The following is a 23477-nucleotide window of genomic DNA, read 5'->3' as shown; positions in this document are numbered from 1 at the left end:
AACAGCCTTATACCTTTTCCCCTTGATTGCAATATTTAGGATGCAACCCTATCAGGTGGCCACCCGTTGGAAGGAACCTCTGATCTCGGAGGCTTCCAAGTATCCTATGCCCTGCTGGACTGCTAGCAGCAGGGCAGGAGGAGCAACAAAGGTGATTTTCACTTCTGACCTCCTTTGTTCATTAGATGGGCCTCTGAGTCACCACATGACTTTGCGTATCCCAGCCTCTCCTCATTTCCCTGCCCACTGGAATGACCTCCTTTTGACCTCTATGAGGTCATCTGAGGCTGCCTTGGCAATCTGAGAAAGTAGGCACCACAGTTCTTTCCACAGCAGCTGCAAGGGGGTGGAGAGGGAATCGGATCTTTAATTCTTCCTCCTGAAGACATAGCAGTGTCTATGACTTTAGAAGGGGGAATCAAAAAATCCTACGCTCCCTTGAGAGTGTTCCAGGGACCATGGGACTGCGTCTTAGTGTCTCCATAGAAATTGTTCTAGATATAAAACTCCAGTCCTTTTCTGATAAAGGAACAGAGATCAATTTTCTATTTTCTTTCAAACTTAGCATTTTCCAGTAACGTCTTTGTTAATGACTGCATAAGTCCTTGGTGGAAATATTTTAGGGAGACCATATGAAAAGGAGGACAGGGCTCCTGTATCTTTAACAGTTGCATAGAAAAGGGAATTTCAGCAGGTGTCATTTGTATATATGGAGAGCCTGGTAAAATTCCCTCTTCATCACACCAGTTAAAGCTGCAGGAGCTATACTAGAGTGACCAGATTTAAAAGAGGGAAGGGCACCTGCAGCTTTAACTGTGGTGATGAAGAGGAAATTTTACCAGGTGCTGCATGCATACATACAAATGACACCTGCTGAAATCCCCTTTTCAATACAACTGTTAAAGATACAGGAGCCCTGTCCTCCTTTTCATATGGTCACCCTAAAATATTTTATGACTTTTTAAATCAATTAGCAAACTCTGTTACTTATAATCTTATAATTCTTTTACATTTAATTCACTTTATTTCTGATCTATAAATATTGGGGGGAAAGAGACTTGACTTTGAATGTCCGCTTTTATTACATTATATAAATCCAAAGCTGGCTCCAGGTTTGAAGGGGCCCTTAGTGAAGTACTACCTGGGTGGGCTCCCTGGTCTGTCGGTGGATCGACCTCAGGGTTTACCTAGTACTGGTGGCAGCAGCAGCAGCACTAAATTAGCGATGAACCACACAAAAATGCTTCCCACGTGTCACCATACCATTTTGTTAGCATGTGTGTTTCCCCACATATAGTTCCAGCTTATTTTTTTTAAAAAAAATTAAAAATATCCCTGAAATACATTCCCTTGTATTACTAGCACATTCGGTGGAGATTGATATATATATATATATATACATAGCTACTCATCAGCCAGTAAAGCAAGGTTGCCTCACCACCCATTTTATTTGCAGGAAGGATACCGTAGTTTTGCCACTTCAAAGTTACATGTGGAAGCATCAGTCCAAGGTGTTCGGACAACATGATAGTCAACGGTGGGGTAAGAATAAACTCGACAGTTGTTTATCGAAGGGGTACTCCCCACACAACATGATAATAATCAACCATGGTGTGGATTAGGAGCAGCGTTGAGTTAACTATTAGTCCACACTGAGTTGACTCACTCATCCACCACCCTCACTCCCCACCTCAGTTCTCCTGCTAGTATCCCATCAGCCATTGCTGGACTACAGCGGCAGCTGCCACTTTGACCAGTCTTGCCTTGCGACTCTGTGGCTGACGAAATAACCAATGGTGGCTGAAGAAATAACCAACGCTGCCCTCCACATGACACAATAACCAATGGTGGTTCAACTAGCCAAATCCGCACAGTGTTGGTTATTTGCATTGGTTATTTCAGTCAAATAACCAACCGTTGGTTAAAAAACTCCCTTCACACAACACAATAACCCACGGTGTACAGACAACATGATAACCAACGCTGGTTTAAATGGTTGATGGTTGGTTATTTAACCCACTGTGGGTTATTGTGTTGTGTGAAGGGAGTTTTTTTAACCAAAAGCTGGTTATTTGGCTGAAATAATTGTTTAGGATAATCCCGGGAGGATCCCGGAATATAGGCCTGGTCTAGCCACGTACATCCCTGTACATCCAAATGACACAGAGGGAATACTGGGAGCAGGCAGTGACGACCCCTCCATTTACCTGGGATAATCCTTAGGTTTAGCTAAGGCCTAAATCTGCTTGGAGAATAGACTGGTTGTATGCATGGAAATACCTTATGATGCAGCAGAATTAGACCAGTGGGCAAACAATGTGGAATGCAACATTTCAAAATATGAATAACAACTTACCTTACAGAACTTTGACCAAGAAAGTTGATGATCACTATAAGTAATTTGTCCTAAAATTTAAGAGGAAAAATTTCTTGTTTTAAATACAGCAAGGCCACATTATTTGAAAAGACAAGCACAATTTCTCAAGTTAAACACAGTCTAAGACAGCCTTCCCCCAATCTGGGAGCTGTCTATACATTTTCTAAGTCGCTGTGAATTGGTGCTGTGTCAGTTATACAACGCAGCCACTGCGGGGATTTCTCATGAAGCTGCGTATTTAAAAGTCAGGCACTTTTACCATTGAAGTGAGGTCACCATGGCCCTTGTGCCATCTGAGTTCGCTCTGGCATCGAGGCAGGGGTGTTCCGGGACAGATGGTGACCCCTGATTGGTTGCCGTAAGCCAGGCAGAGGGAAAGCCTGGTGAGCCAAATGGCTGCTGGAAAGCCCACGCTGCCTCCAGCCATGGGATTACCCACTGCTACCCCACAGCAGCAAAACCAGAGGGTTTAGTGGGAAAGTGGTGGCAATGCTCAACTCCCATCAATCCCACACAGCATACCACTGGTGTGGAATCCTGGGAGTTGTTCAAAACAACTGGAAGACAACAGGTTGAGGAAGGCTAGCCAAAATGCTGTCTCAAACTACTACCGTCTAGGACTTCCATATCTCACTCTTTTGTTTTAAGTATTTTTGGTACTTCTTGTATTTTGCTTTTTTTATTATTGTCTATATTGTTTATTGTGAACCACCCAGTGAAATGCATTATGAGGGGTAGTATATAAGTACTCTAAATAAAGAAATATTCTTGCTACAAAAAGTGACAGGGAAATTGAAATAACTAGTATTTTACACAAGTCTGCTTTATTAGGCTGATAGAAATAATTAGGAGCAAAGTATATTTGGCTTGCAACCAGGCATAATTTGACTCACAGACATGAACACTAAATGTGAATGCTGAAAAGGGGTTTATATTGCCATAGGTCCTACCTGTAAGTTTTTCAGCCAGCATACCAAGTTGATCAGAATTGAGTCCACGGCCAACATATGACGAAAATTGCCAGCTCAGTACTTCTAAGAGCTGACTCAAGGCAACAGGTGCTGGATTATTAAAGAAAACCAAGTTCTGCAGCCAAATAAAGATTAATTCAACATTTTGTTAGCTACTCTGATTGTTTTCTTAAATAATTCTAGGGGCACAAGGGTGGAGTTAGAAATGCAATAAATAATCATTTTTTTAAAAAAAAATTCTATGGAAGTTCTAAGCCTATTAAGAAAACCAAATTGCCAGTATAATACAATCTATAAGAATAAAGGTAGACTGTAAAGATCATATAATATCTGTGCATCATTCAAATACCAGTAAGAACACACCGGTCTACACAAGAAAGCTAGAGAAGTTTTATGATGTACACGAGACAGCTACAGTCATCTGGCTTTTAGCAGCAGGGATTGTGTCCTCACAGCACAATCTTACACATATTTACTTGGAAATTAGTCCCATTGTGTTCTGGGGGCTTACTTGTTAGGAAATTGTTTAGGGTTGCAGCTCTACAATGGTTTTAGATTCGTATTTCATTTTGCAATGACTGCATTATTTTTAATTTTGGTTTACTAACCTGAGCTTTTGAGAAATGGTGAACTAAGGCTAGGATCTTACATTAGCTGTACTATACATCTGCATCTGCGGAAGTCAGGAGGTGGAGGACATGATACATTAGATACTACACTGTAAACTCTATAAAAGCCCTAGAGATAATTATCTAAAGAGACAGTACAAGCAGCCAATCTTAATGATATGGATAAAATTATTTACCTACTTACAAATTCATCAAAGTCCATTCTATCAAACATAGCTAGGTTTTCAGTTAAAGCAGCTCAGCTTAGAACTGCGATAGAGGACAATGACCTGGTTTAGGATATGGGCCGCTATAATTTATATCCTGATTAATTAATGGAACTGTAATTAATATACATTATTGTGACCGAACTACTATAATACTCTGTTTTATATTGTACCTTGAGGTGTCTATTGTTGCTGTTGATGATGTTGGCTAAAACCTATTTTGTTTGCATAATAAAGATTTGGAGTATATACGCTACATGTATCCATAATACATATCTTTTTTTGACCAATATGCACATATGCAAGCCAGAAAACACAAGGGACAATTACGACAATTATATTTAGAGAAATGTAGCATTTTCACACATTATGGAGAATGTGGCAGGACACAGAATGCATAGATGTATTTGTATGGCTGTCAATTTTGTAATACGCGCAACCCCTCTCAAATCTTAAGCGAACTACATTCCAGTCTATGGTAGGGATGGAGGAGACGTTTATTTGGGTTGCATTTTAATACAAAGTTACCTAAATTCATACTTCCCAAACTGATACACGAACCAAAATGCACTTATCCTTTAGTATTCATCCTTCTTCAAATGTTGTGATCCAGCTCTCCAATTAAAGCATAATTCCCCCCCCCCACTCCCTCCTGGACTCCTGTTCCTTGTGTGTCATGTCTTTATTAGATTGTAAGCCTGAGGGCAGGGACTGTCTTTTTTGCTAAGGGTAAGCCGCTCCGAGAGCCTTTTTTGGCTGAGGAGAGGGGTATAAATATGATAAATAAATAAATAAATAATGCATAAAAGTGTGTAAATTAGGCAAAAGTATGCAAAAAATGTGTGCATTAGCAAAAATAATATACAAAAATGCATTATATTAAAGAAAACTGCAATCAAAATGCATGTATTTGGGGAAATGTGCACTAAAATGCATACAATTTTTTGTGCTAACTTTAAAAAAAATGTGGTAATGGGACAAAATGAACTTAAGACTAGAAAAAGGAGAAATCAACATTTACAGATTCGTTCATTCTTAGCCAATGGAACTTTCCTTCCAAGTAAATGGATTTACTTGGATCACCCTTCCACAGCCTGGTGCCCTCCAAATGAATTTATTTATTTATTTATTTATTTATTTATTACATTTTTATACCGCCCAATAGCCGAAGCTCTCTGGGCGGTTCACAAAAATTAAAATCATCATAAAACAACCAACAAGTTAAAAATACAAATACAAAATACAATATAAAAAGCACAACCAGGATAAATTGGCGTGCAAGGAACCAGCAAAATTACCTCCTCCCCTTCCTCCAGTGAAGCGTCTCATGGGAGGAATTCTTCTCATGGAAAGTCTTGATCACACCCAATATGAATGGCGTCACATCAAAAGATGCATCACAGGATATAGTCCCTGTTTGCTTTCATACCCAGTTAGAGAAAAAGAAATGCAGTTTGCTATTCAAAACCTACCTGTGGTTCATTTGTTGACAAGTTGTACCAGATAATAGAAGCCCAAGCATTAGGCAGTTGGCTGACATTAGAAATCATCACGACTGGTAAAGAACTCGTCTGATGGAAAAGATACATAGATGGTGTTAGTGTTGATACGGTACAGAGCCAGAGGTACTTGCATGAGGAGTGAACTGAAGTTTTAAAGTGAGTGCAGTAGACGTACTGCTGTTGCTGTAATATCAGAAAATGCTGTCATCAAAAAGCTGTGGATGACTCTCACAGATTTTCACAGCTAACCAATATTTTTGGAGCTCAGTTTTCTCTGCTGGGCTTGACATACAGGGCTATTTGTAGCCTGTGCTAACCCACCACACAAGCAAATTCTGCATTCATATGTGTAAGTCAATGTATGCAAGTAGGCTTGTGAGGAAGATGCACAATGAGCATACTTAGTTTTCAGCTAGACATTTGAGGTTTTGCAGAATTTCATTTTACTTTTGGGATGAAAAAGTGACGTACAACTTAAATTGGAAATTGTAAGGGATCTTCCTTGGGTAGGAGAACATGACTGAAGGGACGCGTCTTTATGCAGGCCACAAAACACTTAATGGCCCCGGCAAGCTTTACAAACACGGCTTGCAAGTTTTCAGACGGGCACTCTTAACAGGAATTCCTAGAAGCATGTCTTTAACAATAGCAGCAGCACAGCAGCAACAACTGAGTTCTGTGCCAAATTTTAAAAGAGGTGTTATAGAATAACGAGACGCAAAAGTTCTGTGCATACTACTATCACAGACGAGAGTCATCTAGGAGCCAGGTTGGCTATGCCAGAAGCCCTGGTATACTAGCTCCAAACTGAAGGATATTCAGTAATTCAGTAATATATGTCAGCAATTTGGCTATAATAGCTATACTGCCTAGAATGTATACTTGATGCAAAAAAATTTTTTCCCCCCCATCTTCTGTCTTACATTAATGACATTCACTTGTGCACTCAAATATCATACTTTAAGCTCAAGGGTGATTTTTCAAAGGTGAAAAAAATGACAGCCTGTAGCAGCCATTTTAAAATTCATTTTAATTACTTATACTGTACATGTTGAAATTCCAAAGAGGCATTAGCTGTAGACTTTAGTCACAGCTCATACCCGGAAGCTTATAGTGGGCGTGGTTCCCCCCGTCAATTGCTTTATACATTGGTCAAAATGTTCACTTTAATTACAAATGCTTCTCTTCTGCATCCACTAAGATGGTTTAACTTGTTTTTAGCTGTGAGCCCCTGCCGAAGGAAGTGAGGCAGGTGGCTACCAGGAGGAGGGCCTTCTCTGCTGTGGCACCCCGGCCGTGGAAAGAGCTCCCTAAGGAGGTTTACTTGGCACCTACACTATATTCTTTCAAATGCCAGGTGAAGACCTTTTTATTCTCTCAGCATTTTAACAGTTTATAAATTTAATTTTAACTTTGCTGTTTTAAATTTGTATTTTAAAATTGTATTTCGGCACTGCTGCTGATTTTTATCCTGGCTGTGTTTTTATATTGTATCATGTTTTTATACTGTTTGTTTTATATTTTAAATGGTTTTTAATTTGTGTGAACTGCCCAGAAAGCTTTGCCTATTGGGTGGTATAAAAATTAAATAAATAAATAAAAACATGGAGCCAATACGGATGTTTAATATCATCATTGCACAATAAGGAGCCTTGCTGGATTAGGCCAAAGGATCTCATCTAGTCTAGCATTCTGTTCATGGCAATGACCAGGTATCTCCAAAGTCCCCTACTGTAAATCAGCTCTAATTGGGGAAGAAGGGGCATGCAGGGATACTTTTCTACCTGACGTAAGTATAAACGTAAGTTAGCTGTGACTAACCCTTTATGTTCCATTTATTTCATTTAGTCTACTCTGTTCCAAGTATGATTAAGTCTGGATCCAGCCCAAGATAAAGAATACACAGTTAAGGAATACACAGTTAAGTAAAAATGAATGTGAAGTTGTAAACGAAAGTATTTGAAAAGCAGGGGAATAACAGCTGTTCTGCAGAATTTCTGGGAATCTAGTCCTTATTAACAAGGACAGGATAAACAAAAGTTTGGCACATAGCCAAACTGTGAGATGGGAAACTGCATACAGGAAAAGTTTACTCAAAGTGTACTTAAATGTATTGCATTTTAGGAATATAAATTTGATATCGATATATATGTATAATTGGCTTCCAATTATTTAATAATGGAATAATATTTTGTTATGATACATTGTGATATGCAATACTCACTTTATATTTTATATATTGATAAAATAATTTCTAGCAATATGATAGTGAATAGTAAACATGGTTTCCGCTGAAAGTATTCTTCCTTTCACTTGGTCCACTCAAAAAATATTGAGAGCACTTACTTCCAAGTCTACAGTCAGCCCATATAAGCAGACCTGTGTTTCAAAGGTGATAGAATGTAGCTCTTCAGTTACCATTTGAGGGCCCTAATGAGAGAGAAAAATAGTAAAATATATTTTATTACATTTTCATTTTACACTTACAACAATAAGAAATAACGTATCAACATCAATATGAAATTACAATGAACACATCCCGAGGAGATTAAAGGAGCTTCATTGGGCTGTTCATTCAACCTAGGTTAGCAGGTAAGTGATGATCGTAAACTTTTGTTTTTACAGCAAATGATGGCCTCAGCTAGACGAGGGGGTCGGAGGGCGGTGATCTTGCGATTTTATAACCGCGAGATCGTCGCCCTCGTCTACAAGCGGTGAGCAATGTCCAGGAAGGAAAAGGACGCTGCACCCGCCATTTTGTTTGGTTTTGTAAGGGAGACAGAGTGCACGTGCGCTCATGAGCAAAACTGTAAGGTGTGTGTTGTTGTTGTTGTTTTAAAAAAAACCCGCTCCCCCTACCTCATGAGGAGCCAGGACAAACCACGACATCTGCCCACACATTCCGCGGTCTCGGGATCATCCTGAGACCGCGAAAAAAGTGGGCTAGAAGTGTAGGGCAAGATTCCGGGGAAAGGGAGGGATCATCCCTCCCTGCTCCCAGGATCCTGTGTGCGTCATGTGGATGAACAGGGGCGATCCCAGGGAGATCCCTAGGATATCACCCCATCTAGCTATGCCCGGTGTCTCTCCAAAAGAAGAGTGAGTGTCTGGCAGGGATGGTCCGGAGGATCTCATGTTGATTATAAATAAAAGGCAACCATGTGTTATATCCAAGTGTGCCTTTTTGCCTGGCAGCTCAAATTTCCCCTTCATGCTTCAGCCCCCAGCTCTGCCCACATACAGTCCAAATCTGCTCTAGATTTGTGGTCTCTCTATGCAGCAGAGTTGGAGGGCTTGCCAGGGACTGAGAAGGGGGAGGAGAAGAAATTAAATTCCAACTGTGCAGGGAGAAATTCAGTCGCATCATGTTGGCTTTAGCCCCATGTATTTTAAAATTAATCCTGCTTTATTAAACCTCTGACTAAACACATACATGACACTGCACATGAGGGGGCTAAATGACCACTCTAATGGTTCTTAAGATACAGTATTAGAAGTTTACATTTCTGTCAAATTAAGAAACAAGGCTAGGTATGTAATAAAAAAAAAAGATTTATTGATTCCAATCCCCTTATGCTTACTTCAGATTATGAGTGCCTTTCAAAAAATATAATTTAAATTAAAAATATTGTTCTGTTGCTTTCTCAAGCAAAACAGCAAAACTACTTCTGGTATTCTTTGATCATGAAGGTTGCCTTTGATATTAGCAGATATCTTTAATTTCTGCTTGTGAATTCCAGTTGAAATTTTAGGGAAGTATTCCGAATACCTCCATAGGCCCAATTATTTGAAGCGCTCTAGAAGAATACATAAGACAAGCTGACCATCTAGTGGTGTGTTCTCACACTGACAACTCAAACCCCCAAATTTGGCTGAGATTAAGTACCAGACTATGTAAAACATAAAAGAAAATCCTATTTGGTAAGAAATTATGGTAACTGTTTAAGATGTAGCTTCATTTAGATCCCAAACCAGGGATTCCAAGCTGTTTAACTTGTAGTTTCATTTAGATCCCAAAACAAGGGATCCCAAACTGTTTAAGTTCTAACTTCATTTAGATCCCAAACCAGTGTTCTGTTTTTGGCTGAAATCATTTAGTGTCCTTTGTGGCCTCTTGCTTCATTACTTGCAATTTAATCTTGCTGACACAATGTGGCTGTTCACAGAGCATGCTAACACACTCAGGCTGCCCTTTCCCCCGGGGTCATCCCTGTGCATCCAAATGACACAGGGGATCCCAGGAGCAGACAGGGACGATTCCTCCATTTGGCTGGGATAATCCTTAGGTGTAGAAAGGGCCTCAGTGGTACAATGTGGGTTGTTGTTGATCTGTGGGTATTGTTGAACTGTGAGTTTGCATGTTGTCTGAATGCAGGACACTTTCTGCAAGATGGCTGGTTAACCATGCAGTGTCAAAAACAAGGGGAGAAAAGCACCCAAACCAGGTGAAAAAAGGGAGAAGCAAATTCTCAGAATGCTGAACTTTTTATTTGTTGGTTGAAGAGCCCGACACGTTTTGGCCTATACCTTTTCAAGGCCTTAGAAGGCCTTGAAAAGATATAGGTCGAAACGTGTCGGGCTCTTCAGCCTACAAATAAAAAGTTCAGCATCCTGAGAATTTGCTTCTCCCCTTTTTTTAACCATGCAGTGTGCCATGGTGGACTTGTTTAAACTGCTTATTGTGTCATCTGACCCTGGGTGACATGGTTCGTTAGTGGGTGAAACAATCCTCAAATAACCCAGCAACATCCCATGGTTTATTTGAAGTTTGTTTCCCCTCCAACAAGCCATGCCACCTGAATTTGGATGACACATCAAGCTGTGCCCTATCAGGTAATTAGACAAGTGGCACCTGGCACATGCCACAGTGTAAACAAGCCACCGTGGCTTGTTTAAGTGGCAGTGATTCTGTAAACGAGGTCACTGGAGAAACAGGAATCTAGCTCCACATGGAGATTTAGCAATAGGATGCTATGCAGATACAAAAGACAAAGTTCCAAGACCTTTAACAATCGTGCAGGAGATGTAAATGGCAGGGTCAATTGGTCTTACGGGGATGAGAAAGGTTTCATCTGTTGAAATTTCTTGTCTTAACCTCAGACCACTTTGGGAGTGGATAGAAGTTCAGTGTCTTGACCCACCAATTGCCATCTGGCAAAGCTATTTAATTATCAGGGCATATTATGTATTAGTTTCCAACAGAGGTCTGCATGTTGCAGATATTATTGCATATGTTCATTTGGTAGGTCTCAAGTGACAGAAAATAATTTATCCAGAAGAGGGAGCCCCAAAGCCAATTTCTACTAAATGTCCAGAATGAACAAATGTAATTGTGTAAAAGTCTACTGATAAAATCCCTGTTCTACTTTGCCTACTTAAAAACAGATTACCCCCAACATTCCAGTTTTCCCCTTCAAACTTTTGCCCCCCATTAGGGGCTTACCTTTAAGGAGAACACATTTCTGTTTGGATAATAAACTTTATATTAAATTCTCGTTTCCTATCACAGCCTAGAGTTGCGTCAACAGATCTGCCTGCCACCAGTTCATTCAACTTGTGCATTTACTTACTGGTGTATTAGGTGTTGGGATAGAATAAAGCGGTTATAAACTTACTTGCAGTTAACTTCTAAGCAGAGATGCATTCATTTCAAACAACATAATAGAAGTCAGCTATGTCATGTTACAAACACAATCCAAACAATTCTTTCTTCTTACCTCATTTCCTTTGTTCCCAGCACACACTTTCATTTCTTTTGGTTGCTAAAACAATTAAACATTAAAACCAACTTTTAGGGGGGAAATTATTCACAGAAATACTTACTTAGGGCTCATCTACACCAAGCAGGATATTGCACTATGAAAGCGGTATATAAAAGGCAGGAGCCACACTACTGCTTTATAGCGGTATTGAAGAGCACTGACAACTGTTGGGGCCAGTGACACATCTACACCAAGCAGGATATAGCTCTATTAAAGTGGTATGAAAGCAGTATATACAGTAGTATGTGTCAATGGGCCCCAACAGTTGTCAGTGCACTTCAATACGGCTATAAAGCAGTAGTGTGGCTCCTGCCTTTTATATACCACTTTTATACCGCTTTCATAATGGAATATCCTGCTTGGTGTCGATGAGCCCTTAGTGATACTACTTTACGTTCAACTGCAATGATCCGAGTAGCAAGATATAGGCCCTCTGGTGGACACAAAAACCTTTCCAAAGTACCAGTATTTTCTTTAATTGTCAAATCACCCATTTAGTGGCCTAGTCTGGCACTCAGAGCAAACTTCAGCAACTCCCTGTTCTCTGTGTTTTGTCTTGTTCATTGGTTTTATTTTTTGTTTTAAAAAATCAGCATGGGGAGATCCCATGGTGGACCATTCCAAGGTGAGCTTTACAATACAGGGCTGTGCCTTTAGTGCATAAAATGAAGTGTTCCATAGAGACCTGGGACATGACCCATATGCATAGCGTGGGGGTGTGGAGCTCCTCACAGAAGCCAGTACTGCCCCCACCTTGCTCTTCTGACACCAAGCCTGCAGCACTAGGACCAGGCCATTCATTCCGAGGCAGGGCTTTTTGCATCTCCCCACCAAGCATCTATAGGAGCTGGTTTTCTACCAGGTATGCAATGCACAGGCTATTCCTAGGAAAAAAGGAATAAGTCGAGTAGCATACTTGGGATGCTTCATGCCCCAGGCAAGCTGGATTACATCCCAAGTATGCTTTTATCAAAGCTTTGGCTTAATAAATGTTTGAGTTTGGTTTTGCTAGGGGGGTATTTCCCTTAAGAAGATTGTATTTGTTCTTTTCCTATTTATTTTTATACTATTATCATATCACTTGATAGTGATTCCAGTTCTCCAAATGCCAGCTCTTAGCTAAAACAGCACCAACCATGCACAAGAGGGAGGCATAAGGGAAGGAGCCCAAAGGCTTACAGAAGTATGGAAAAATCTTTAGAAAAACCTTGGGGAAGGGAGGGGAATCCCAGAAAGAGATCACTGGATCTCAATGATGCTCAGTGGGCCCTGAGTGCTAACAGACTACTGTGCGTTGAAGAGGCTATTTGACCCTTTCCTTCTCTGCTGTGGTCCTAAGGAAAATCCCTCTTTTGAATCTGGTATTTGCCATGTATGGGAATCCCCCATTGATATCAAAGGGGATGGGGTGGGGATTTCCCTCCAAAGCGAATGCAGTTCAGAAAAGAGATTTTCCTCAGGGCTATAGCATGAGAGGAAAGGGTCAATTTCCCTCTTCATGCCTGCTATAATTCCTTAATTAATCACACACACACACACACACATTCCACCCCCTGCAGGTGATGCCATTTGCATCTTTAACCAACCCGGATGTTAGATGCAAAAAAGGCCTTTAAGTAGGGTGACCATATAAAAAAGGGGACAGGGCTCCTGTATCTTTAACAGTTGTATTGAAAAGGGAATTTCAGAAGGTGTTATTTGTATATATGGGGAACCTGGTGAAATTTCCTCTTCATCACAACAGTTAAAGCTGCAGGTGCCCTGCCCTCTTTTAAATCTGGTCACAGTATAGCTGCAGTACAGCTCCTGCAGCTTTAACTGTTGTGATGAAGAGGAAATTTCACCAGGTGCAATATGCATACAAATGACACCTGCTGAAATTCCATTTTCCATGCAACTGTTAAAGATACAGGGGCCCTGTCCTCCTTTTCATATGGACACCCTACCTTTAGGTGAAGTGTAGTTTAGCTAGGGTGACCATATGAAAAGGAGGACAGGGCTCCTGTATCTTTAACAGTTACATTGAAAAGGGAATTTCAGCAGGTGTCATTTGTATATATGGAGAACCTGGTGAAATTCCCTCTTTATTACAACAGTTAAAGCTGCAGGAGCTATACGAGAGTGGCCAGATACAAAAGAGGGCAGGGCACCTGCAGCTTTAACTGTTGGGATGAAGAGGAAATTCCACCAGATTCCCCATATATACAAATGACACCTGCTGAAATTCCCTTTTCAATACAACTGTTAAAGATACAGGAGCCCTGTCCTCCTTTTCATATGGGCACCCTAAGTTTAGCCCTATCTGGCCCTGTTGGGGAATTTCCCCTTGGATCTTTCATTGCAGTGGTGAGGATGCAGCCCCTAATTAAACTTAGCCAAGTTCAAAGGGATCTACCACTGCACAACTGATGGCAGTGCCATATACCTAGGCACTGAAATGCAGACAACTCTGTCCCATTCCTCTGCCATAATTAATGAAATATTAACTTACCAAATGTCGGAATTCCACAGAAAGACTCCCATTTGCAGATTCATCCATGTTCATTGCTTTTACATGAGTGCCACAAAGAACGAATCTGCGGTTGCTAGAAGACACATCCTAATAAGGTACACAGCAGCAGGCAAACTAATATGGAACTATATGCTGTTCATTGTTAATGTTCCATCATTTAAATTTTCTTACCTTACAGTAGAAGCATTCCTGGGTAAAAACAAAAATAAGATATCAAAAGAATTTGTTGTGAAAGTCTTCATACGCTCAGAAGGCCTAGTTAAATTATGCATTTAAAAAGCGATAAAGCTTTTATCATGCTTACAATTTCAGAACTTGTTCATACTGTACACCTGCAAATTGAAAACTAATAGGAAATCAATAACCAGTGGGATATTTGGCATTCATGTATTATCAATATAATGGATACAGCATAACTGATTAGCAAAGATTTCTGCTGTGGATAGGTACTACTGCTGTAAAGTTCACTAAGTGGATTAGATGCATCAGAATCAGCTCTTAATATGAGTGTGTAAATCCAGACATTTAGTATCATTTTGAATATGAGAGACTGGATCGGCCCCTTCCCTTTCTCCCCTCTCCCGTGTTTCTTACCACATACTTTGCACATTCAGCTTACCCCACAACGTAACTACCACAGAATTGGAAAACGACACCTACTACAGAGGCCTAAGTACCTGTCATAACAGCATCCAATGCCATCACAGTACCTTGTTTACTCATGTGAATTGTTTATTGGCTCAAAACCAGGATCAATGTTAAGCTGAAGTAGGATATTTATTCAATAACTGATTACATCTTTTAAAGTCTCTTTTGCTCTCTCTCTCTCTCTCTCTCTCTCTCTCTCTCTCACACACACACACACACACACACACACACACACACACACAAAGAGTGAGAGAGAGAGTGTTTTGGAATCATAACTGTAAATGAAAAGTTGCTATCAGCATTCTGTGCAAAATCGAAGAACTTGTGTTGGTGAAGAACTTCGAAGGCACTACTATACAGTTTCACTTCTTGACACAATGCTGACTTCTAAGTTTCAAGCTCACACAATAAAGAACTCAAAGAGAACCACAACCAAAACTACCCAGTTTTGTTGTGGAAAAACTACATCAGCTCAGAGAAGTGGAAAGTTTTTCATGCATAACACTGCTGTGGCGTTGATGATTCTGCCAACACCTACATTAATGCAATCCCATTGTAACTGTGTGAATCACTGGTTGTATTTTCCCCAGTCTTTGCAGACCTATTTGTAGTCTTACCCCTATGCAAATTGAAAAATGATGCTAAATATCTAAAAACAAAGTAAGAAAACTGCAAAAAGCTCATATTTAAAGAAAAACAGAAATTCTGGTCTTACCTGTGAATTTGAGGGAAAGAAATCAGCTAACTTGAGAAGGGCTCCCTCCTTGATAGCCAGGAGCGCAGACTTCAAATTCCACATTTGGAGAGGCCTTGTTTCCCAGATGTTAACATCTGACCTCAAAAGTTACTCAAAACTTAGAACAAACAGCAAAAGTAATAGAAAGGAGAAGCAAGGCCTAGGACAAACGTGGCTGCTTCTAGACCTAAAGTTTATCCCGGGATCGTCCCAGGGTCGTCCCTGCCTGGTTCCGGGATCCTCTGTGTGTCATTTAGATGAACAGGAATGACCCCGGGACGATCCCAGGATAAACCTTAGGTCTAGCTAAGGCCTCAGTTGGTAACATATTGAGAAGACAAATTTGTCCATGAAATAACAGCATACCCTGACAAACAATAGCTAAACATGGAGGGGGGCAAGAATGTGGATGTGTAGAAAGCATTGAGGAGGGTTGTGAGGGGCTTGTGTTAAAATATACCACTCTCCTGAATTCACAAGACAAAACATAAACGAACAGGCCATAACAGGTGAAGAGGGAGGAACCAGTACATTGTAGGCCCTTTTGCAGGTTGAGCTTAGAGCGCCTCCTTTTCTCAAAAAGAATAAAAAATCCCAAAAGACCAGAATTTCTGTTTCTCTCTAGAGCTGGACCTGAAGAACCCACAAAAACTAGTCCTGATGGGAAAGTAAAGATAGGCCTCAGTGAGGTCAAATAGTCCAGAAAATATGAGAAGACTGGAAAGCATCAAAAATAATTCCAAGCACAGAGAACTAGTCTAAAGATGCTTGGGGGGCTAGTTTTATTTTTTATTTTTTAAGAAGTCCGAATTCAAATGTACGAGATCCGCCTATCTTCAAATGAGAGTACTATCAGGACTGTATGAGACAGTCCTGACAGATTCCTTTGAAGGGTGCTTAACAATTCCGCTGAAGAAGGCCACAAATAAAATACTGGGCCGAAACGCATTGGCCTTCTTAGAGAATATAACTTTTTTAAGCATCTTGAGACTAATTCTTTTTGTTTTATGTAGTCCCCCTGCTTGAGGGAGCTGAGAAAGACTCCCTTCACAGATGAGGGGCTAAGGCTGAGAAAAAAAGCAGCTTGCCTCAACTCACCTAGAGAGTTCACAAAAGAGGTGAGATTTGAACCAAGAACTCCAGTCTTTAGCCACTATGATATACAAGCCTTCTTTCAGTGAATACTGACAGAATCTGAATTATTGGCATCCTCTAATCATACTGTTTATGCATAGATGCAACACCTTTGTAAAGAGCAACATTTAATATTGCTCAATGTTGGAAAGGTTCCAGTAATTAAGACAATTATGGGAACTGGAAATAACAGGCAAAAAAATACAAATCAGTTAAAATGAGAGAAAGAATGTGTTTTTTCTGATCATTTGAAAAACCAGTCACAACCTTTTTGTACATGAAGTGGATTTAACTATGGTACCTCAAATCCTCAAAACACTGGAAAATTGTATGAAATGTTATAATGGCCTGGAGAAATGGTAGCATTTTTTCAAGTTACCTACTTGTCAATAGCAGCTTTCACTTTGATCTGGTAATTCAGCTCTGGCAATTTAATAAGCAACCTAGGAAATAAAAAGTGTAGAATTTAGTTTCAGAAGAAACTACCATATACTGTTCACAGCTAATAACGCTGCAATGGAAAAATGTAACTGCCTAGGCAAATTAGTTATCTTATAACATTGAGAGCTATATTACCAACCAGATCCATTATGTTACTGGGGAACCTACCTCCAAATGCATGAGACTTGCAGATGTATTCCAACAGTAACGGAAAGTATAGGCAATAATAGCGACAAATGCAAATTGGTTAGACTGAGGCCATAGCTAGACGGGGCTTTATCCCAGGGTGATCCCCAGGATTGTCCTTGTGCGTCCACATGACACACAGGGGATCTTGGGATCAAGGAGGGATGATCCCTCCCTTGCCCCGGGATCTCGCCCTTCCCTTTGGCTCTGGTTTTTCCACGGTCCCGGGCTGAGCCTGAGACCGTGGAACGTGTGGCTGGGCACCGCGAGTTGACCCGGCTCCGTGCGATTCCTCGCGCTACGCCCATCGGGGGTAGGGTGGGGGGAGCGGGGAAAGTACTTAAATTTTTTAAAAAACCACTTACCTTTAGCGCATGAGTGTTCGTGTGCTGTTGCCCCTTTAATTTTTTTAAAAATGGCGGGCGCGACGCCTCTCCTTCTGAGGTCGTCGCGTGTTGCATGTAAACAGAGGAGGGATCTCACGATAAACACATCACAGGATCTTCCCTCCTCTGTTGTGGGCTAAACGGTAGGTATAGCTAAGGCCTGAGAGAATGCTGTTATTCTCCTCAGTTGAAAGATGCTGAGAGACACCCTGGCTATGAACCTGGGGACCTGAGTCTTCATACAAAGAAGAGCCATTTGTGCACTTCAAGATTGTCCATAATCTTTTTCTTTTTAACAGCTCTATTTAACAAACTGCTATTGTGGGTGAAAAGCCAAAGAGGGTCTTGATGCAAAGTTGTGTTGGTAAGGATTTGGCCTAGTGTGCATGAGAAGTTTAGAGAGACGTTCTAGAACATTAAGAAAATTGGGCAGATGGCAAACAATATCCTTTACTCACCTAAGTTTAACTGTGAACTGTATTAATGTTTTCAGAACCAAAGGCCTCTGCGGATGGGTCGGCATGCAGGGTTGTCTCTCAACTATAAATGAACTATTATGAAAGGAAGTAAATAGCTTCATTAACACCATGGCTGGTGAAATGGTGCAAGATATGCAGGGTTCCTCAACATGGCATGACAGGTATTCATCTCTATTATCTGGTGCAATTTTCAGACATTTCCCCCACAAACACATTAAGCATTACACTTAAAAATATACAATTACACTTGCCAAATTGCACTTAGAAATGTAAATGGCTTACATACCTTTGGAATAGGCTATAAAGTAAAAAGTTCACTCTTTCCAACAAGTGAGGTCTTTGCAATGCAATGGGGTCTCCCTCATATGTGAGTTTGACCAAAAGTTCATCCAGCTTCTCCAGTTGCCTTCTTATTTGAAAGAGACTCTCTGCCACCAGTGTGAAACTGAACAAATACAAAGAAACATTCTGGTTACTCACTCCTTCACTCCTTCACACTCTGTATACCCTTGAATGCAATGCTAAAGAGAATATTATTTGGAGCGTGAATTACGAAATCAATCATTTCGCTCATAAAATCTGCTTTAACTCTTATGTTTTGTGTCGGGCATAATTCTGAGAGAAAGTCAAATATGCTTAAATCCCATCCTAAAAGCTTCAGCAGCATCCTTATGTCAGTCAGAACTTTTGGCAAGGGAGCTGTCCTTAATTTAAAGACATGGGGGCTGCCTTCATGGCACCAGCTTGGTGCAGTGTCCCTCCGAAACCTTGTGGTTTTCCTCTCTCGCGGTGGTGTCAGGTAATCCTGATGCCGAAGGACCATGGGGTTTCCTGTGGCCATCCAGGTACTGGAGCCTACCTCCGCCCTCTTCCTGGTGGAAGGTGAGCAATTGCCAGTCACCTTCCACCAGGGACGCCCACAGATTGGCCCCAGACTGATGTCGGATGGCAGAAAAACCGTAATGACATCGCTCCAATTGAAAAAGCCAGGGTTAGCCCCTGACTTTTTCAATCCACAGCTTGCAGGAAAGCCCCATGGTGGCTGCAAAGCTGTGCTTGCATCGTAGAACTGTCGCGGCGCAGATCTGCAGCCACCCGGAGGCTTTCCCTGCATACAGACATCACCCTTGTAAAGTTAAGACCAACAGATATCATTATGGGTGGCTGCCAGTTTTTTGTTTAAGTGCACAGCTAAATGTTTTATGTGAGCAAACGTAAATGTAAAAAGTGAACAAAAATGGAAACAAATGGAAACATAAAAAGTGAACAACAAATGGGAGGGGGGAATTGTGTACATGAATATACATATCATGACTGTGTTTTCCAGTTGAGTGTGAACCGCCCCGAGAGCTTCGGCTATTGGGTGGTATAGAAATGCAATAAATAAATAAATAAATTCAGAGGCAAAGCCAGGGTAAAGCATGCACTGCAAAGGCACATGTTATTAGACGTTGCTGTAGGCTCTTCTAGTTGGAAGGTATCCTCCTATCACAGAAACACTCTCTATACAGCCAGCACTGGAAATGAGTACAGCTAGTAACGCAGCCTGGAAATACCTAGCTACATTGCCATGGGTAAGAGGCATGTATTCCAACATGCGAGGGCCAAACTACCCTTGACATCACATAGCTCTCCCCTTCAGTACAGTTGCTGCTGTTATTTTAGAAATGACCAGCATAATTCAGAGCGAAGGATTAAAGTCCCCCCTGCCTGCTACATTACGGTCCCGATCTGGATCGGCTGGAAACTCAGCTGAGCATGGAAACTCCCGGGGGTAAAAACTCTGCACTTAAGGGCAGAGCTACATGCCTGATGTCACATGTAGTTTGACTCACGAGTGCACAGTTTTAAAAGAGGAGGAAATACACAGAAAACTGAGGGGTGGATGAGAAATTCAATCAACTGATCTTGTGTGGGGGTGGGTGGGTGGGTGGGGGTGAACCTCTGATGTCTCATGTATGCAGAGCCATCACTAGTGATATGAGATACGAATGCAGCCATCTTCCCAAGATGAAATTATAGCAGCACTGCTTGTTGAGGCTGGGGATATACCATTTATCAGGTACTTGTGGCAGAGGTTTCACAACTGGCTACCAATATTAACAGTGGTTCCCCAGACTTGCTGGGTTGACATCCTTTGGGTGGTTCAGCCTCAGCCCTGCTTTGCAATAGCCTTATTTCAAAGCACTTTTACAGCAGATTACGCCTGCTACAGTGACTTTCATTTCAGACCCGTATCTTCATGTTAGAAGATGACTGGCAATAACCTCTGTTGAACTCTCGGCTGAAAGTTGTATTATTGTGCAACCTGGGCTGGAGAGAAGCAACCAGCCACAGTAACTTCCTGTTGTTCTTCACACAGAAACCAGAGTTAAAAGCTTACCAGTTTTGCAATTGATCAAGCCCACTGTGTAGAGGGCCTCCAATGCAAGCAATTTGTTGTCGCCTCTTCCAGTCCAATAATTCTTCCGTTAGCATGTTGTTCACCAAGGCTTCAACTTCCTTTATTATCTGTGCCATTTTACTGAGAATTTCCTATAAGAAATAGGGTAAGCATCACTATCTAGTTTGGAAAAGTAAGAGAAACTTTGGAGGTGAGGGTTTCCCAGGAGCGTTTTGGCCTTACAGAATTATTATTTTTCTTACAAACAAATCCAACATCAATTTAAAAGTTTAAAACGGCGATAGTTGGATTTGTTCTATCACCTTCTCCTTCAACATTAGTACTGATATTTAAAGCATGTACCGTTTCAAACATTTGACCATCCGTTGGCCGAAATTTAAATGCACTTCTTGGTTAAAAAGGGACTTAAATTTCCTGAGGTGAGCAGCTTTAGCACTTTCAATAAAGCAAGACGTCCTGAGCATACTGAAGATGAAATCAATAGTTTTGTTTGGGTGTTCTCAAGCCGTCACGTTTCAAGAGAAGTTAACCCACAATGATAGGCTAGGTTTAAAAATAATCTGACTTTTCTTGCTATAACCACCCCCAAAACTCACTATGCTGGAGCATGAATGACTTGAAACAGACATGAAATGATAGCTAACCTATATTGCTTTAAGATTCACTTAACAGATGATACCAATTGGAGACTCCCTTCCTATTGATACTAACCTAGCTCTCATGGAAGAATAGAATTGGCAAGCTTAACAGACACACTTATTCATATAACATGCCTTTTTGATATGATCAGCAATGTGAAGAGTAAAAACGTTAAGTTGACATGTTGCTCATAATGTTTAATTGCTTATGGTTAGAAACTTTTAAAAGATTACGAAGCGCTATATCATTAAAGATTTCAAGGGGGGAGGAAGTATACTATATGATGTGACAAACTTTCAAAGTAAGCACACTTGTAGAAGAATTGAAAAGTTGCCGAAATAAACACATTGCCAAACAAAAAACAAAACCCTGGGAAATTGGAAAGAAGTAGCACAGGCCTGTAAGAAAACCACTACTTGGTAAATCTTAAACTCATTAAGGCTGCAATCCTATGCTATTGTAAACTGCAGTAAACCCCACTGAACTTAATGGAACTTACTTCCAAGTAGACATGTATAGGGTTGCACTGTAAATATGCACTCTTGAACACACTTACTGCTGAGTAAGCCTCACTGATTCCTGTACTGAGCAGGGGGTTGGACTCGATGGACTTATAGGCCCCTTCCAACGCTGCTATTCTATCATTCTATGATTCTATGAATTCAGTAGAACTTATTTCTGAGTACATATTGACAGGATTTCACTGCATGCGACTTTGGGCCATTCACCATCTTTTGTGCCAGCCTACCTCAGAATGTTTTGATCAGGGTCTTGGGATAGCTGCTCTGAGCTCTTTGGAGGAAAGAAACAGAAGAAGCTGCCATATATTGATAGTCAAGCCATCAGTCTATCTAGGCCAATATTTTCAACACTGACTGGCAGCAGCCTACCTAGGTGGCCCAGGAACAAACCTGGGACATTCTGTATGCAAAGCAGGTACTCTACCACAGAGCTATAGGCTCTTCCCAATGTAATAAATGAAAGGACGGATATTTTCAATGTTGTGACTGTCTTCCCACTCAAGGATGTAGGCAGTACTTCTGCACAGTCATCTGACTCTTTCAGAGACTTCGGCATTTCCTGATGCTTAACGTCTAACTGGAAAAAGAACCCTGCAAGTTCCCTTCAAGTTTTTAACTCAATGCAGAAGGAAAGGAGAGCCACAAAATACACAAATGACAACAACAACAAAAGAACTAACCAACCTTTCTCCTGTAGTCTAAGGTATTGAGCATTTCCTGCAATAACAGCATCTCTTGCTTCATGGCAACACTATTTTTGTCATTCTGTTCTACAAGAAAACACAAAATTGTATGCGTACAACACAGGAGGGAGGAAACACCCTAAAGAAAATACATGCAAATAGCTGAAAAGTGACATATTTGGCAGGTCAATTTCACTAGAGAGTACTTTTCATTTTAATTAGTATTTTTTGTTTTGTTTTCAGGGGAGATTGAAGAGAAATAATTACACAAAACAATCATGAGAACACTGTTTGATAAATATATGCCTGTTTATATACATATAAGTTTAAATACATTATAATAAATTAACTAAATGTGCTATAGTTATAGAAGTATGTGCCTTGTTTTGCCAAAGCTAAAAAAAGATACAAACCCAGCTTTCATCCAGAATGCACTTTTGAACATGACTAGTATTATGAATTTCAGTAGACACATTTTAAAATGAGCCATATGGAGATTTCTGCCATTCCATCACCCAAACCCGCAGCTGCATTCTCGGTAAAAAGAAATCATTATCATCACCATCACTAAGGTCTCCCACAACATGGCCCTGGGTGCAACCACATGGATGCCCATCAGTACCTACTGGCAGGGTAGTTCAGAGCGGACAACACCCTGCTGTTTATGCTCATCACTGCATGAACATCAGTTGGGTATAAAACATCAAATGGCCAAACCAGATGTTATACACAGATGACTGTAACATTCTCCTATCGAGTGAAAGAAAGGCAGAATGGTATATGTGTGCACACGCACGTGCATGGCTTAACTTTTTCCTTGCTAGCTATTTTTCCATTCAAGGAGCATAATCAGACAGGGGAGGGAGATTGTGTTTCCTTACCATCGTTTTCCCCCAGCTTCTGTCCCATGATACTTCCTCTTTCTTCGCAGAGGGGAAGAAAAAGGAAGTAAACAATGACCACGTGGCCCATTCAGTGGCCGTTTTTATCGCTCCGCTTTTCCTGCACACAGCAGGAAATGGCGGCACATTCCATTTCAGAAACAATAATCGGATTTATAGGTGTCTATTTGGTGATGGAAAGCAGGCAACAAGGAGCAGGTGATGCATGGGAGGCAGATGGCGTCGTCATAAGGACCCACAAACATCCGTAATTAGAAAGTAATGAGCGTGTGATAAAATGCTCGTCTGATGACATTCATTATCACCCCCAAGCTGATTCTACACTCTGCGTAAGGGGGAGGGAGGGGTACTTTCCCCAT

General features: G+C 40.9%; 2 protein-coding genes across 2 annotated transcripts in view; both read right to left on the bottom strand.

Moving 5' to 3' along the window:
- Positions 1–23477, bottom strand: part of STAT1 (signal transducer and activator of transcription 1) — a 365052-nt gene that overhangs the window by 64294 nt on the left and 277281 nt on the right. The gene's annotated exons all lie outside the window — the stretch shown is intronic.
- The window catches only part of STAT4 (signal transducer and activator of transcription 4), a 45350-nt gene that overhangs the window by 7518 nt on the left and 14355 nt on the right, over positions 1–23477 (bottom strand). The window contains exons 6-17 of the mRNA XM_063116246.1: positions 22218–22303; positions 20353–20504; positions 18256–18414; positions 17949–18041; positions 16861–16920; positions 14131–14148; positions 13939–14032; positions 11403–11447; positions 8032–8115; positions 5656–5754; positions 3328–3463; positions 2357–2406 (exon numbers count right to left, since the gene is read on the bottom strand). Coding sequence (XP_062972316.1) covers positions 2357–2406; positions 3328–3463; positions 5656–5754; positions 8032–8115; positions 11403–11447; positions 13939–14032; positions 14131–14148; positions 16861–16920; positions 17949–18041; positions 18256–18414; positions 20353–20504; positions 22218–22303 — 1076 coding nt within the window. The remainder of the gene's footprint in view (positions 1–2356; positions 2407–3327; positions 3464–5655; positions 5755–8031; positions 8116–11402; positions 11448–13938; positions 14033–14130; positions 14149–16860; positions 16921–17948; positions 18042–18255; positions 18415–20352; positions 20505–22217; positions 22304–23477) is intronic.

This window comes from Elgaria multicarinata, chromosome 2, assembly GCF_023053635.1.
Source record: "Elgaria multicarinata webbii isolate HBS135686 ecotype San Diego chromosome 2, rElgMul1.1.pri, whole genome shotgun sequence".
NCBI classification, from domain to species: domain Eukaryota; kingdom Metazoa; phylum Chordata; class Lepidosauria; order Squamata; family Anguidae; genus Elgaria; species Elgaria multicarinata.
This window is presented reverse-complemented; position numbering and strand designations above follow the sequence as displayed.